We start from the raw sequence: 17,460 nt of genomic DNA on the forward strand, positions 1-17,460 counted from the left end.
CATACCCTGAAACTATTAAAGTTAAATAGGGTGGAGAAAAGTGCCAACAGGAGAGTATTTTTAAAGGCAGCTTGGCTCAGGAAATAACACTGACAGTCAGTGACTCAGGACTGCATTCTACATGCTGAGAACACTGAAAATAGGAGGTAACGTAAAGGGGTGTATAGTCCAAGGTGACTGTGTCCTACGGCAGTCCCTGCAAACTAATAAACTCTCCTTTCTGAACATCTTATACTTAGTTATAAATTTTTTAAAGGCAGAATCTTTTTAATAACTGCATAAATATGCTTAAAAAATGAACATGGGAAAAAAAGGACTATTAATCTGACAGACATCTAAAACATGCAAATATATGACTACGCTCTTCCTAATGCTTAAAAGTAGTTGCACCCACTAGAGAAACAATCAAGATAAATGGGAAAGTCCCTGGTAAAAATTAATGTAATGCATATAATGTGTATTACCATCCTCTTCCAAAAATACATACATGAAATTACAATTCCCATTATTTTGCTATTTTACTATCAAGAAAATAGTATATCTTATCTAAGATGAGTGATGTTTTCAGAATCAAAACCAATCTTCTCAAGTACTACTTAATTTTAAAATAGGAATAACTAAATTTTCTTTAATAAAAGTTATAAGCTGCCATCTCAACCCAAAAGAGTCTTCAAAGTTTTTGCTGAAAGACCTAAGCTATGTAGGATCTTCAGTACATCAATTTTCCAAACATTGACTTAAGTCTCTCTCCACAATTAACATGATCTTTGAAGGCAGAAACTACATCGTATTCATCTTCTTATCCCCAGAGCCTGTAATTACTGTTGATTCTTGTTAGTATAAAGCCAACACAAACAGTAAATTAGCAAATACTGAACCATTCATCACCCCCAAGGCGAAATACAGGGTTAGGTTCCTCTGAACTTCCAGTCACAACATTTTCATCAACTGATCAACACACAACCTTGTTTCATGTGTGGGTCTACTTAAAGGCACCTTATTTAATATATATTGTTGATTCGTTAACATTGAGCTCACTGCCAACAGCATTCTAACTCCTGCCTGAACAAAGCTTGTGTAACATTTGTATTTTCTCCATAAGGCGCGTCACAGCCTTTCTGTGCTTAATTGAGAACAACAGATAGCACTTCAGGACTATGCTCGGGGGCCATTTTAAACAGCCATATCACAAATAAAAAGCAACAACGAAATAAACATGGCATTACATATACTGCAAAAAGGACTTGTTTACACTAGGAAAACTGAAACAAGAAGGCAGAGTGCCGCATTGTTGGACCTCAGCTTGGAATGTGCACGTAGGATGAGTCATATTTTCCGCTACTCTGTGTATGCACATGTCCACAAATGACAGCAAAAGCATGAATATTGATTCTGGGGTCACAAATAAATTTTAGTGAGTAGGCACTTGCAAATACAGAATCTGCAAATAATGAGGACTGACTCTCTTTTCACATAGTAGGCATTTGATGACTGTTTCAGATTTCAATGAGTAAGTGCTCCCATTACTTCCAGTAACTTCATTATTAATAATACTTATCAAAACAGTGTTATTCTTTTGATCCCATTTAGGACATGCCTGTTTTACACTGAACCCACTGGGGCAGAAAGCCACATACATCATGACCCAGGATTGTTAGCAGTCAAGCTAACAACCTGAGTCTGTGGGAATCAAGTCCTCTGCAGACAGGTTACTTTCTTTGTTGATTCTACTGGTTCTTCCCTGATAAATATGAAAACACTAAACAGCACATTCCATACAATTCTGTTGGGAAACTAAGGAATCACGTCCTGCCAATAGACTGGAACAAGAAATTACACACCACTGAGATATTAAAAACATTCATTCCTACGCTTAAGCGTCAATCTCACTGCTATGAATAAATTTATTACGGAGGGGAAAGGAAGGTCAGAATGCTGACAGAACATAAGTCCCTTTCACACTTCGTCCTTGGAAAGACAGTTCTCTAATTGGTGACGGTAGCCATTTTTAAACACGAGATACCCGAGAAGCATGATACTTCACCTCTTAGACAAAGTGATCTTACTCTACTCTTAAAATGAGTTCTCATTCACAAGTGCTCAGTACCAGTTGATCTGCCTGCTATGTTTGTCTCAAAATCCAGTCATACCACATGGTGCAGCAAAGACAAGAGTTTTCTACCACATGCTCCCAATACAGCTTTTCCACTTCAGATCATGTCCACGCCCCTCAACTTGCTACCTTGCTGTCAATGTCTTGCCCCCTCAACAAAACAGCTGGAGTTCTTAACAATCAGGGAGCCACCTTCTGCCTGGTGACTAAGGAATGCCGTGACTAGGAATACAGCATCGGAGCTCTGCACACTATTCATGCAAGCCCACTGCACAGAAGCAGTAAAGCACCCTAGACCCGGCTGCTTGATCTTTTTATCAGAGAGATTTAAATACAAACACAGCACATCGGATTCCTTGAAAGTTTCATGAATGTCACCTCTTAGTTCAAAAACTCTAATTCCTGTTTTAACTCACAGGATAAAATGCCACCTGTTAAAGACAGACCTGCCAGGGTTTGTCTCTGAGCTCTGCCACTTCCCGAGCTACTGAGCGTTATTTAACCCTCCTGTGCTCCAACTTCTCTCTGTAAAGGGAGATGACCATTGTATCTGTACCTGGACCCGGTCTAAGGATTAAGTAAGGAAAGCAGATGAGAACCGCTTACAACAGCATCCAGTAAATGTTAGCTATCACCAACACATAAATATAAAACATTAGTTTGTACGGTAGTTAAAGACAAAATACTGTGTTGCTGTTTAACAGTGGCCTCCACAGAATATCACAGCTTAAGAACGGAGCTGTAGAAATTCTGTGGCATTTCTAAATTCCCAAGACACTTTTTCAGCTTCCTTGGTGACAGAAATATACATGTTAAACAGATAGTCTTGGTTCTAACTGGTTGTACACGCTGATTACTGTGATCTATAATTCTCATTGCCAACTTTATCCAGTTGGTGTGTATTTAGAAATGCAAGTTTAGGTGATAATGCAAAAGTTGAATTTCACTAATCTGAGCTGATCTCAGAATTAGTAACTAATAATGTTTTATATAAAATGAGCTAGGCTAATTAGGTTTACAGATCTTTCATTTTGATATGGGCACCTTGGGCTCCCTTTTTTAACAAGGCAGGCATAAAATTACAGGTTTGAATGTTATCTTTCCTGCTTAGGATTTCATAACGAGCCAGTTACATAGCTAAGCAGACATTTCACCATACGACATACTGCTCAGACTTTATCACCACAATGACAATTTGGCTCTACAACATGTTGTCTGGATTTTTTTTTTTTTTTAATCAGTAGAAAGAATGTTTGGCATATGCACCAGTAGAGCATCACCAGTCTTGAATGGTTAAATCTCATGAATCTACTATTTCTCCATATTTCAGTATAAATGCCAATATGTTGAGACAAATGGCCTCCCAGATGTTAAGTGTTGCTGAACTGATCCCCATCCATGGTCAGTCTTCCCCCTTCCCTACAGGTTCATAAAGATAGGGTGATATTAATGACAATGTATATAAAAGCTTTTTTTATAAAAGACCACTGAACTACCCCTTTCATCAAATTTGCCACACTTATTTTTTTCACAAAAAATACCAAGTGTGAAGCCTTGTAAGGGGTAACAAACAAATCATAGAATATCATGCATAATGAATTAAACATATTTTCACTAACAAATATTCATTTCTGCCAAACAATTCAGAAATAACATTAAACTGTTTAAACAGACAGGAATCTGGCCCACAGTCAAGAAAAGCAGTAATATATTTAAAAGAGAAATACTTCAGTAGAGCTGCTCTTTTAGACAAAGAGTCTTTTCCCGCTCTGGCACAAAATGTGGGAAAGGAGCCAAGGAGCTACTTATCAGCTGTTTGACATCAGAGGAGGACTGTGTGCGTCAGCCGGCCCAGTAGGGACCCCTGGTTTATGGCAATGGCTCATGTGCTTCTTATCTTATCAGTCTACAGTGTCTGGCACTTCAACCCCTGCTGTGTGAACCTAAGAGGAAGGGAGGTGTGTAATTGTGAGGGTAGGGTGTAGGCTAAAGTTGTGAGCTAAGCAGGTTTGAGCCACTTATTAACAAAACAAACAGTCCAACATATTACATTAATTATAATAAAAGTTTTTGCCCTCAAACTCAACCTTAAAGTATTTTTTTAAAGATTTTATTTATTTACATTGGGGAGGGTATGTGCTATGGTGAGCGCTGTGAACTGTGCAAGACTGTTGAATCACAGATCTGTACCTCTGAAACAAATAATATATTATATGTTAAAAAAAAAAAAAAGAAGTACATAGCAGGAGGGGAAGAATGAAGGGGGGGAAATCGGAGGGGGGGATAAACCATGAGACGATGGACTCTGAGAAACAAACTGAGGGTTCTAGAGGGGAGGGGGGTGGGGGCATGGGTTAGCCTGGTGATGGGTATTAAAGAGGGCACATTCTGCATAGAGCACTGGGTGTTATATACAGACAATGAATCATGGAACACTCCATCAAAAACTAATGATGTAATGCGGTGATTAACATAACATAATAAAATAAAATAAAAAGATTTTATTTATTTATTTATTTATTTATTTAAGAGAGAGAGAGCACAAGCGGGGGTGGGGGGGAACGAGACAGAGAAGCAGACTCCCCGCTGAGCAGAGAGACGGAAACAGGGCTGGATCCCAGGACCCCAGGGTCATGACCTGAGCAGAAGGCAGACACTTAACCAATTGAGCCACCCAGGCGCCCCAAGAAAGTGAGTACTTTTTTTAAAAAAGGTGCTCTAGCTCTATATGACAACTTCCTCTACTTCTGCAAATATATGTCACAGTTATAGCTCCAGAAGAGTAATCCCATTATATCCCATTTAGAATAGTTAAAGAGAAGGCAATTTGTTAGAAAATGTACATGTAACACTTACATTAGCTCCATTAAAACATGTGTTTGGGGGCTGAGAATGAAATTAAAACTGCTTTCAAGTGTTCATCAGTGTTTTATCTCTAAAAACAGATCTCTAAGATCTGAAAGGTGGGCAGAGGTACACGCAATGACCAGGTGGGGCTCAAACAGTCACATCACTCAAACCAGGATTGAGAAATTCCTGAAGAGAAAAACTGCCTTATAAAAACTACCCACAGTTAATTTTTAAAAACAGGTGATTTAAAAATTACCTTAAATTTTAAATATTTAAAGAAGCATCACATTTGCTAATTAAAAATTTTGCCAATGTAATAAACTTGTATTTTGAATATCCAAGACCAAACATTTTTACTAGTTTTGATTCAGCTTGTATGTTAAATAGTTCTGTATTAAAAAAATTATGATGCATTTATACCATGATTTACAGCTATCTCAAAATACTGTACTTTACTTCATAAATCACACCATCTTCCCGGTTATACAGCTAATAAAACAGATTTACAAAATTACATTAAACCTACTGTTTATTATTCCTTCAAGCTTGCCTGTTAAATTAAAATAAATATAATTAATCTGCACCCAGATATTCCTCTGTATAGGTTGGAAGTCACAATGTTATAAACCATGAAGAAAAATTGCTCTCTCCTTCCAGGACAAAAATTCCCTCACTGACCACACCTTCTGCTATGGGCGGAAAGGTAACCCCCCCACAAAATTCACATTGAAGCCCTAACCCTCCATGTCATGCTATTTGGAAATGGGGGGCTCTTGGGAGGTGATTAGGTCATGAGAGTGGGGCCCTCATGGTGGGGTCAGTGGCCTTCTGCAAGGAGATGCCATGTGAGGACGCAGCGCAGCACGAAGAGGGCCATCTGCACGCCGGGAAGAGAACGCTCATCAGGACCTGGAACAGCCAGTACCTTCCTCCTGGACTTCCAGCCAGGACTGTGAGAAATGAACATGTGTTGTTTCAGCCCCCCAGTCTAGGGCACTTAGTCACACCAGCCCAGCGGACTAACACACCTCGTCCTATCCTTTCATTCCTACTGAGTCTGCTCTCTGCCCCCCTGGACACATCCATCCCTGCTCACCTGCCTTCTCAGCCACCCGAACTGACTTCCGCCTCCCCACTGAGTTTGAAAACCTTTGCCAGCTACTGCAGTGATGGCTTAGCTACCACCACAGAATCCCTTGCTTACCCCTGCACGAGGCAAACACAAGCATCCAACTCCTTCCACAGGCCTTTCCGATTGTTTGGACTAAAACGCATAGCTGTGCCAATTCCTTTATTTCTCCCTAGACGACTCCCTGTACCAGACATCCACACATATCATCATCTCCCTGACACAAAGCTTGACCTTTATTTTCCTGAGAGGCCCCTTCACTTTTCCTCTTCGACATCTCTCTGAACCTTTACCCGATTTCCATGCTCTCCCTCGTCCTCCCTCGCCTCCACCAGCTCTGCCTGCAAGGTCAGGGGATCCACACGCCCCTCCCACTCTCAGGTCTTCAAACTCTCTTTCTCCCCTTCTCACAGACCTCTGAGATGCTCAGGCTGCCCCCCATCCCGAAACAACGGCGACACAACCTCCCGCAAGCCTGGTAAACTCGTCACACATTCTAGGTTTCCCCCTTTCACCGTCAAACTGGCAGTCCGGTGCTTATTGCGGTGTCCTTCACTCCGATTCAGCCTTCATCACCACACTGTGACATCAGTCCCCCAGCATGGCGCTGAAACTGCTTTGGGAAACACAAGCTAAACTCTCCTGGACAGTTAAGCATCATGAGCTCTGCCTTCATCTCTCTGGACTCGGCAATTCGTGTCTTACTAGTCCGTCCCTTGCTTTTGGGATACTTTCTCCTACGTAACACAGCAGAGGTCAGTTAGCCAACAACCAACTTGCCTAAAGCAAACAAAGCATTCAACAGGCCAACCATCACCCTAAGACAAGTCAAATGAAAAACAGCCAACTACAACTTCATAGAAACCTTTAAAAGCTGTTAAAACTAACCCGTCTGAGATTAACCCTGCAAACTTTTTAACACAATGAAACCCTGCCAACCATGCTGTGGGGAGTTGACTTGATGTCCAAAAATTTCAGGGTATGAATCAAACTAGGTTCAGCCAACTGATAATTCTGTGACAATCTGGCAGATTAACACTTAGCGCTGCAAAGTACTAGTTTGCTATCTATCTAAAAGGCCCTTCCACGCTTCTTTTGCTGACTTAGAGACTCTACTCACCTGTTAAAATGCTGGATTTCCTCTCTTCTATCCTCATTCTACATTCTTTTCCTTCAAAGTCTTCTCTACCCCCATGTCTTCAACTGTAACATCTCTGTGGGTGACTTCTATATCTATACTTCTAGCTTCTAAACAAAAAAACAAAACAAACAAAAAGATGAAGTAACTATCAGATAATTGACACCTTCCCTTCTTGCATCTCGTCCCTCCTGGGGACCCCATCTCTAATGAAGCCCCTCCACCCAGCTGTCCAAGCTCAACATCCCAGCCATCCTGCGGTCCGCTCTCCCCCTCCGTGCTCGCTCGGGTCCTACAAGCTGCTGAGTGCTGCGTCCTTGCGGCCGCTCCCCTCCCCACCGTGGCTGCCTCCGATCGATCGGGACCCGGGAGACAGCCCCTGCCCCTCTTCACATCCGGGAAGGTCGCTGTGGCCCCCTCGGCACACACCCTGCCTGGGCCGCTCATGCCCGCCAGTCTTCGGGCGAGCCTCTGCACAGGAAACGCCGCGCTCCTCGCCGCGTGCTCACCGAGCGCCCGCGGAAGCACCCCCCCCGCCTCCGGCAGAGCAACGCCAAGGGGCAGAGCAAACGCGGGCGTCCGCAAGAACGTCAACGAGGCGCTTCCTGCGTCCAGCCCGGGGCTGCCCCGCCGCAGGGCTTCCGGGTCTAGGGCACGTTCGCCCCACTGGAGCCACAGGGGACCCCAACCGACGCGGTCCCAGAGGCGGCCCGCGGCCTCCTGCCCGCGCCGGGCTTTCCGACTCCAGGTCAGTTCTCTTCACAGCACATTGCCGGGGACCGGGAAACAAACCCGCCGCCTGGGGCTGGGGGCCCCCGGGCCGCGCGCCGACCCTCGGGGAGGCCGGCCGCCAGGGCATTCCCGCCCGGCCTCGGACACCAGGAACCGGGGAGCCCGGCTGGGCGGGTGTCCCGAGCCGGTCGGCGACCCACGCGCCGGCTCCTCGCCCCGCTCCCGGCGGGGCCACCTGGGCGGCCTTCGCGCCCCAGCAGCCAGCCGCCCCGCTCCCGGGCCGCGGAGGCGGCTGCGACGCACTTCCGGTGACGTCGCGCTCCCGCCGGAAGTGCCGCCGGGCTGTCCTCCCAGGCGTGCCCGTCGCCGAAGGGGGCCGAGGGAGGACGGCGAGGCGGCTTCGCCCGACCGAAGTGGGCACGGCGCCTCGAATCCAGCGCCTCAGCTAGAGGATGGGCCAGGGAACCAAACGCGCCCGCACGGCTCTTTGAAGGTGCAGCCCCCGCGGCCCTTGCACCTGCCGCGCCTCCTCCCGGCCCTCCTGGCCTCTGTCCGCTCACCCTGGCTGCAGAGAGCGCGCCGAGAACCCGCTTTGGGGAGCGCGGGGATGGCACTCCGAGGGCCGCGAACTGCGGGTGAAACGCGGGCGGTGATCGCGGGCTGCGAAGCCGTCGGGGTTACTTTCAAGGAGGGCTCCCTGCTCCTCCCCAAGCCCCTCTCCTCCCCGCCAAGGTTACTTTCAAGGAGGGCTCCCTGCTCCTCCCCGCAGGGATCCAGGGCGATCGCCAACTTCTTTAAGATTCTCTTTGCAAGAGCCGCACCCACTGAAACGACCGCATTGTAGGGCAGGAGCACAGCGCGTGTTAAGCAACGGACAACAGTCTGGCTCGGATTTGTATTTAAAAGCACGGCACTTACTCAGCTCCGCACGGCCTCGAAACAAGGTGAAAAACGCTCGAGGTCCGCAAGCACTCCCTGGGCTCCGCTTGAAAACCGCAGAGACCCCCGCCCTCTCCAACCCGCTGGGCCGCCCTTCGGCCTCTGCTCTGACGTGCGTCACACGACGTCACCGTCTCCGGCTGACTTCCACCCACCCCCGCCTGAAAGCGCCAACTGCTTGAGCATCAGCCGTGCTTGTGCACCTGGCTGTGCTGGGCCGGGCTAAGAGGCTAGCACACTCCTGGCCTCAGGGTGCTCGTGGCAGTGTCAGAGACCACCAAGAGCACAGTGTTAGAACAACCGTGAGGAGGCGAAAAGGAAAAGGGCGAAAAGCGCCAGGCTTCCTAACCGACTAAAGGCGCTCAGTCCCTGGCCGATGAGAATGAAGGGGGGCCCCGTTTTCCAGCTTGGGAAGCGGTGTGTATGGCGCAACCACCTCCTGAGAACGAAAATGGGACGTTCAAATTTGGAGGAGTTAAATTTTGCAGAGTTTACTAAGTTCGAAAAACAGATGATGAAAATAAATTATTAATTTCCTTTTTAGATCCATATGGTGACAGGAAGGGAAGAAAACCAGGGGGAAAAGGCCTGTCCGCTGTCCAGTTCTAACCGTCCATATCTCTTAGCACTTGTAAAAACAGAAACACTGGGTTGTCTACCGAAGCCTTATGACGGAGAGGGACAGCTTGGACCATTTAATACTAATCTGAGTTATCACCACACTTTGTCAGAGGGACAGTACTATGGACTGTCCAGAATTCATATGCTGAGGTCTTAATCTCCAGTGTTTCAGTACTTAGAGGGGAGGCCTTTGGGAGGTCATGAGGTCATGCGGACAGAGGCCTCATGACAGGGTCAGTGCCCCAGAAGAGACAGGGGAGACTATCTTTCTCTCTGCCCGGTGAGGAGAATGGAGGAAGGTAGCTTTCACTCGGAACCCAATCAGCCTGCACCTCCCACAGCGAAACATAAAGGTCTATTGTTTCGACTGCCCAGACTATGGTATTTGTTACAGCAGCCAAAACTGACTAAGACAGAGAGGAATGAGCATTATCACTTAAAATTTATGATAAAAAGAATAAACAAAACTGAATTTCTCATAATGTGCTGCTAAGGCATTCAGGCTTTGAGAATTTTGATGAGCAAAAGTGCTAAATCCTACTTGGGCTTAATTTATTCCATTTGGCACAAAGCGTTTGAATAGCCCTAAGCTGATATCATATTTAAAACAGAAAAAAGGAATCAATCAGTCATTCTGAGAGGAGCAATGACTAGAAGTCCAAGGACAAGGAATTTTGTTCTGGCAATTTCATTTATTTGCCACATAAGCCTAGAAAAATCACTAACGGTAATTTTAGTGATTTTTCTTATCCCTTCCCCCAACTATCCATTTATTTGTACATTCAACAGCTATTTTTGAGCACCAATAATATGCTAGGTACTAGAAATCTAGAGATGATAAAAACACTGTCCTTGCCTCTTACTCAAGCTGAGGAGACAAGCAAATAAACAATAACACACAAGGATAAACGACATTAGCTTTGCCGAACCCACCTACTCCCTGGGGCTGTTGTAAAATTTTGAAAAACTAACTGGAAAATGTATTCAAAACATAAAGCTCCACACAAAGTAAGGTGCCAATTATTTAAGGCATATATATGTTCACCAAAAACAGATTTCTTCATGCAGGCTGTTTGAGTTGTCATTACTGATCTTAATAAGGTATCTAGAAGTACAACGCGGTACAATAAAAAGTAAGTGAACTGCAGCAAAAGCATTCATTTAAAGTTAATGCAAGGTTAAAAAAACAAAACCAATGGAAAAATAAAAACTATATGGTGAGAGCTTCGTAAGTACACAGAAGCCTATGTTTTAAATCATTATACTTCACAATTCTCTATGTCAGTTTAATAAGTTAAAGATCTGTATTTCAAATTAAGTACATTTTTCTAAGGTGAGTTTGTCCTTATCAAATGATTTAATTGTCAAGTCTTAATAAATCTACTTATGTTTAAAAATGAAATTCAACAACAACAACAAAAAAATGAAATTCAACAAAAGGTTGTTGAGAAAGCATACTGAATATAAAACTTGAACTCAAGAACAAAAATCACCATATATATCAAAGGAAACAACATGGATTCATGAATCATGGGAACAGACACCAAAAAAACTCCAAATTTTATTCTTTGGGGATTTTTATTAGCTATATAGTCAAGTATAGATGATCCTCTCTGAACTTTCATTTCTTGCACTTCCTTTATTTTGTTGATCTTTTCAGATTGTTATACACTGAAAAATTAAAACAGTCGAAAAAAGGAATACATTGAGAAGTCCCATTCCCACCAGAACCCCTCCCCGCAACCAAAACACAACTGTGTTTTCCTAGGTATCTTGCCACTGTTCCTTCATGTAGCAAATAATGAACTATGGTGAATACAAGCAAAGCATAGCAAACGTATCCACCACCAAGTACCAACCTTCACAGCTGCTTCATTTATGCAAAACTTTTCTGAGCCAACTGCTTGTGGTGACAATCGTCAACATTTTTTGTGTGCCTACTGTGTACCAGGTACTATTCGAATGACTTTCCATCTATCAAATCATTTAATCTTCAAAATAACCCTATGATACATCCGCTATTATGTCTACATTTTACAGAAGAGGAAAAGAAGACTAAGAGGTTAACTTGCTAGAGTTTACACAGCAAATAAGTAACTGAGCCATGTTTCAAATGAGCCTTCAGATTCCATACTAATTCCCACTCTCCTACTACTTCTCAACCTTACTACTTCCAACAGTTTATAGGTAAAAAGTCAAATACTGTGGTAGGCCCAAAAATGACCTCCCAAAAGATAGCCATGTCCAATCCCTGGAACCTGTGAATATTACTTTATGTGGCAAAACATGAAATTAAAGATTTTGAGAGAAAGAGCTTAGCCTGGATTATTCCGGTGGACCCCAAATGTTATCACCGTCACCGTATTGCACACAGCACTACATCTGCTCAAGTAATTTGCTTCACAGGAAAATGGAAAGAAAAAGACAAGAGTACATATTGTTTTAAAGTATATATGGGAAGAAACCAATTAGAACAATTCAACATAGCAAACACTCGGCTCTCAAATTTTAGTTCAATAGTTAAATCACTTGTCCTTAGCAGCAGTTTAAGGAAAACAAAATGAGGAATTTCCTTAGGCTCTCAGGTCTTATATAGGGAAGTTATTTTTGCTATAAACTTTTAGCATTTATTCCCTAAGAAGATGAAGAAATTTCCCATTTAATTCACTGTTTCATTTTATTAACACTAGCAGAACTGATGGAAAATTTAATCATTGCATGTTTCATCAAGTAAAAATTGGAAGAAACCTAGCAGTTAGTAAATTCCAGGCCCACCCATATTGATTGAGGGCCAAATGTGAGGAAAACTCCAGGCTAGTACCTTAGAAGGGAAAAGACTGTATATCAGGGCGAGCAGGAAGGGACCTTATTTTCATAGAGCACCTGAGAGCAGAGTTAGAAAAGATTCAAACACATGCAGACTGCTACTTAAAGCTTTTACAAACAGCATTAACAAATCTACTGAAATTCTTGTATTTCTTAGAAATAACAACTAACAAGATTTGGTCAATCTTATAGTAGACAGCATAGAATGCTACATTTAATGTAGCCGTAAAAGGCTTCCTCCACAAAAAGCCTTTCTGGTCCCAGTTTGTCAGATTATCATGTATGACCTTGGATGAGTTGACTTTAAATCCATCAACAAGTGTTTCAGGTAATTTGGAGGTTTCCCCAAAGTTAACATATGAATGATTTATTTCTTTTCCTCTTTACTGATACATATGACAGAAGAACTAAGGCATAAGTACTTTGCAAAAGTGCTGCTTTGTTTTTAAGACAAGACATAATTTTCACATGTCTTCCAGGAAGGAGGGACGATTAATTCTGCCTCTTTTTTTTTTTTTTAAAGATTTTATTTATTTATTTGACAGAGAGAGAGAGAGCGTGAGAGAGGGAACACAAGCAGGGGGAGTGGGAGAGGGAGAAGCAGGCTTCCCGCGGAGCAGGGAGCCCGATGCGGGGCTCGATCCCAGGACCCTGGGATCAGGACCTGAGCCAAAGGCAGACACTTAACAACTGAGCCACCCAGGCGCCCCTTAATTCTGCCTCTTTAGAATTCCGGTTCAAATGACAGAGGTTAAATGAAGTGAAACACATCATAAAGGTCTTCGTACACAGAAACACCCAGAAAACATGCTGCCAGGTAACTGTCAGAGCCGTGTAGGTCTCAGAGATCCAGCAACCAAAACAGAGTTTCATTACTGCAAGTACAAGGCTTTCTTTACATTTTGGTTTTGTTGCCACTCCTATAAAACTAAGTGACTCTAGGGCACCTGGGTGGCTCAGTTGGTTAGGCGACTGCCTTCGGCTCAGGTCATGATCCTGGAGTTCCGGGATCGAGTCCCGCATTGGGCTCTCTGCTCGGCAGGGAGTCTGCTTCTCCCTCTGACCCTCCTCCCTCTCATGCTCTCTGTCTCTCATTCTCTCTCTCTCAAATAAATAAATAAAATCTTAAAAAAAAAAAAAAAACTAAGTGACTCTATTCTATTTTAACTAATATTAGCCTTTATATATATTTTTCATATTATCAACCAGAAATGTATCTTCTGTTCTTAAGATAATTTATGAAGTTGGTAAATACTGCTGTAAAAACTAGATGGCTTCATTTGTTTGTTTTTTTAACTATATGTCTATATATTTCAAACTAAGTTATTATAATAGATACTAGGAGAAAAGATCTCCCCCATCCCCTCAACCTTGGCTTAATATTAGAAAAAGGTCTTGGTGGTATTAAACTATTGGGGAGCGAGGGAAATAAAGTTAGCTTTATAATTTTGCTGATTCGCCTGCCATCAAGTCAAACATATTCCAAGATAATATGAAGTAAAACGCCTTCATTCATTTAAGATTTGGATATTTGTGCAGACACTCAATATGACTTAAGGCATTGTGGGGTTTTTTTGTTTTTTTTTTTTTTTAAAGATTTTATTTATTTATTTGACAGAGAGAGACACAGTGAGAGAGGAAACACAAGCAGGGGGAGTGGGAGAGGGAGAAGCAGGCTTCCCGCTGAGCAGGGAGCCCGACGTGGGGCTGGATTCCAGGACCCTGGGATCATGACCTGAGCCGAAGGCAGACTCTTAACAACGGAGCCACCCAGGCACCCCTTAAAGCATTGTTTTTTAAGAAAGTATAGACATTTAACTCAATTACAATAACCATGATGAAATCATAGATTTTTACAGTTATTTCCCCTCAATTAACAAAGTGTTTAAGTCAAAATAAATTAGAAAATGAGACAGAGTTGCTTTGCCCAGATACTTTCTCATTATATCGTATTAGTCGTCTGGATTATAAAAGCAGTAAAGCAAGAAAAGAGGTATTTTTATTGGGAAGAGGAGGAGCAGAGGGTGGAGTGAAAAGGGGGGAAAACTGAAAGACTGCATAATTCATTATAAATTAGCATGGTCAAACAGGGAATTGCACTGCAACCTTCTTGTCTATAAATCTTAATAGCCAGCACAAAGGGGGCTTTTCTTTCCAAGCCCAAGAAATAGCTGAATACATTTTGCCTAACAAGTATTTTCAGCGTGCCTTTGCTATTTTTTCAAGGCAGAACTTGGAATGAGGTTTAAGTTTTATACCTGACATAAAATTGGTGCAATTATACTCAGTGTCAATGTAGAAATTATTTGTTTATTGTTTTTGTTTTGCTTTGCTCTACTATAGTAAACCTGTAAGTACTGGCTGCTCTCTCTCACTCAAAGCCCAGGGTTTCCAATAACAAGAACCACAGCTGTATGGAATGGGTTGCCAGAGATCTGAACCACCACAAGCGTTACTCATCTGGTCCGGCCCTGCTCTGCAATCTTGGCCAAAAGGCAATGTCAAGTTCACCTCACACTTGGGACACACAAATGAAGAGCTTAAACAGCTCTTCAAAAGATACTTTAAAATGTTAAAAGTAGCTGTTGAGTATAAAGTAGCCTGACATCAATGAAGAATATAACCTACCCGAGATTGCTTTCAATGGGTTTTATGCTATTTGCCAGAAGAAAGGAACTTAATCCACAAAGCTGGCCCATTCATTCATCAGTGCTTTTTATTTAAAAGACTATATTATGTGTTCATAACAAAAAGATCTCAAATACCTATTTTAAAATACAAATAGACAAAAATGCTACTATCGCACACACACAAAAAAATTCATTATAGCATAATCGGTCTTAATTGAAATCCTCACATATATATGATAAAGTTCAAAATGCCCTAATTAGGAAAGTTGATGATTCAATATTCTAAAGTGAGAAAAACCAGCACAAATGAGGTATCACAATAAAATAAGAATTTTTATAAAAATCAAACAATGCACATAGTGACTGTTGCATCAGCAAAATCTACAGCTAATATTAAGACATTACACTAGTCACATTCAGTATCTTTAAAGCCTTATTAGTAAATATTTATGTTTTAATAGATTTCCATTATAACTTAAGAAATTTTAAAATGGCAAATGTACTCCTAAACTATTCATCTTACAAGGACACTAATATTATGAGTCATGTAGGTCATTTTGAGTAAGTTTAGGATGCAAAGAGTATCAAGTCAAAATTCCAGACACAATGAAAACCTACCTCAGATTTCTTGTGTTATTCATGGGGAGCTTGGGTGGCTCAGTTGTTAAGTGTCTGCTTTCGGCTCAGGTCATGACCCAGGGTCCTGGGATCGAGCCACGTCGGGCTCCCTGCTCAGCGGGGATTCTGCTTCTCCCTCTCTCTCTGCCCCTCCCCTCCACTGTGTTCTCTCTCTCTCTCAAATAAATAAATCTTAAAAAAAAAAAAAAAAGATTTCTTGTGCTATCGTAGCTCACAAAACAAATTATTCTAAGTGAGCTAAATCACCAGTAATACTTGTAGTGTAAGATTCTTACCAAATTATTCTAGCCTATAATACATAAGCTTTCTATTAATTGCTTTCTACACTGATTACTTGATATAATTTTTTTTTTCAATTCCTGGTGACAAAGAACCCTATGGTATTGGATTTCAATTGGAGATAACATTGTTAAACTTATCATGTAAATATATATGTTTTTAGCTAATACACTAAAAACCCCTCAAAGAAATAACACCCAAGTTGCACACCTAGTGCTCAAGTCTTGGATACCAGATACCACTATCATTAAATAGGACCAGGGCTCCTTGGAGAAATGGCTGATTCCCAGTCTGAGATAGGAAAGCATAAAGTAAATATGGAAAAATGTGTGTTAGAAGGGCAAGAAATATCTAAGACTAATGGGAGATATGTGAAATGGACTAAGGAAAGGATTTGAAAGGATTCATACTGGCCAAATCTAGGGCAGTTTGAGGATCAGAAATAATGTGTACAACAATGGATTGTAACACATTAAATATAAAAGGAAAGAGGATAAATATGATAATTTGTTATTATACATTGAATGTAAAAGGAATTCATGAGTCCATATTGATATCCTAACAAGTAGTGGAGGCAGGGAGCTCTTCTTTATAGGATAATTCAAAACTTAAATGAGGAAAGAAGAGTACAGTTTTTCAAAAAAACATCATTCTGTAAACCTCAAAGCAATAATTCAAGCAAAGATAATCAATGAATGCTAAAACCACTTGAATAACTGGGTGTTGAGAAATATGATATTCACACCATCTCAAAGTATCATCCCACAGATCATTCATTACAAAGGAGAAAATATACCTTTACACTGGAGACATCTGGCGGACACCAACTGAACCTAATGAGCAAATTTAGCATCACTAAAAATAGAACTGACATTATGTGATACAGTGAAAAACTGTGCTAAGCTGGAGAGCCATATACTGAAAGAGAAGTAGCATATAAAGATGGCAGGAGATAAGGCTGGAGTGGTAAACAAGATCCAGATCATGAAGTTAGGATTATGTCCAATCTATGGGTGAAGAAACTGAAATTCAGAGAAGTTAGACAACTTCCTCAAAATCAATCCAGTATCTTGTGATTGGCAAAGCTGAAATTTGAACCAAGTCCGTCTGATTCTAAAAACCCAGATTCTTTTGACTACAGGAGCCTGGCAACCCCAGCCTGATCCTCTGTTCTCCCAAACTCTGCAAAGACACTTGGCCAAAACTTTGATGCCATCATTCATTGGAGGCCATGAGTCAGACCAACAAACCACTCACACGTCTAATTTAAAAAGACGTTTGCCACTTATAGTTTCTTGAGGAAAAACCCCCAAACCTGTCAATTCACTGGTTATATCTAAAATACCAATATATATTTTGGCAAATCTGTAATTGCATCTGAGAATGGTAAAATTTAGTTTTGTGCAATTTTGGAAACAAACTTTACTATTCATATTGAATTTCTGTTCTTATTTCCACATTTTGGAGAGAGATCGCCCCATAAGACTAGCAATATCAAAGAGATTTTAAAAATATAACTTTTAAGAGTTTCAGGCAAATGAGGGCGCCTGGGTGGCTCTGTCGT

General features: G+C 42.0%; 1 protein-coding gene across 3 annotated transcripts in view; it reads right to left on the reverse strand.

Annotated features, from left to right (window-relative positions):
• PDE10A (phosphodiesterase 10A) overlaps positions 1–17,460 on the reverse strand; it is a 294,100-nt gene that overhangs the window by 217,359 nt on the left and 59,281 nt on the right. Inside the window, exons 1-2 of one of the 3 annotated variants that reach the window (XM_034991989.1) lie at positions 8,881–9,962; positions 7,213–7,340 (exon numbers count right to left, since the gene is read on the reverse strand). The exons of 1 other annotated variant lie outside the window; for it this stretch is intronic. In XM_034991989.1, the coding sequence (XP_034847880.1) occupies positions 7,213–7,249 (37 nt within the window). In that variant the 5' untranslated portion in view covers positions 7,250–7,340; positions 8,881–9,962. Of the gene's footprint in view, positions 1–7,212; positions 7,341–8,880; positions 9,963–17,460 lie in introns of those variants that run through there. One more of the 3 variants, XM_034991988.1, reaches the window with a different exon arrangement.

This window comes from Mirounga leonina, unplaced genomic scaffold (assembly GCF_011800145.1).
Source record: "Mirounga leonina isolate KUSES-001 unplaced genomic scaffold, KU_Mleo_1.0 Mir_54, whole genome shotgun sequence".
Lineage (NCBI taxonomy): Eukaryota > Metazoa > Chordata > Mammalia > Carnivora > Phocidae > Mirounga > Mirounga leonina.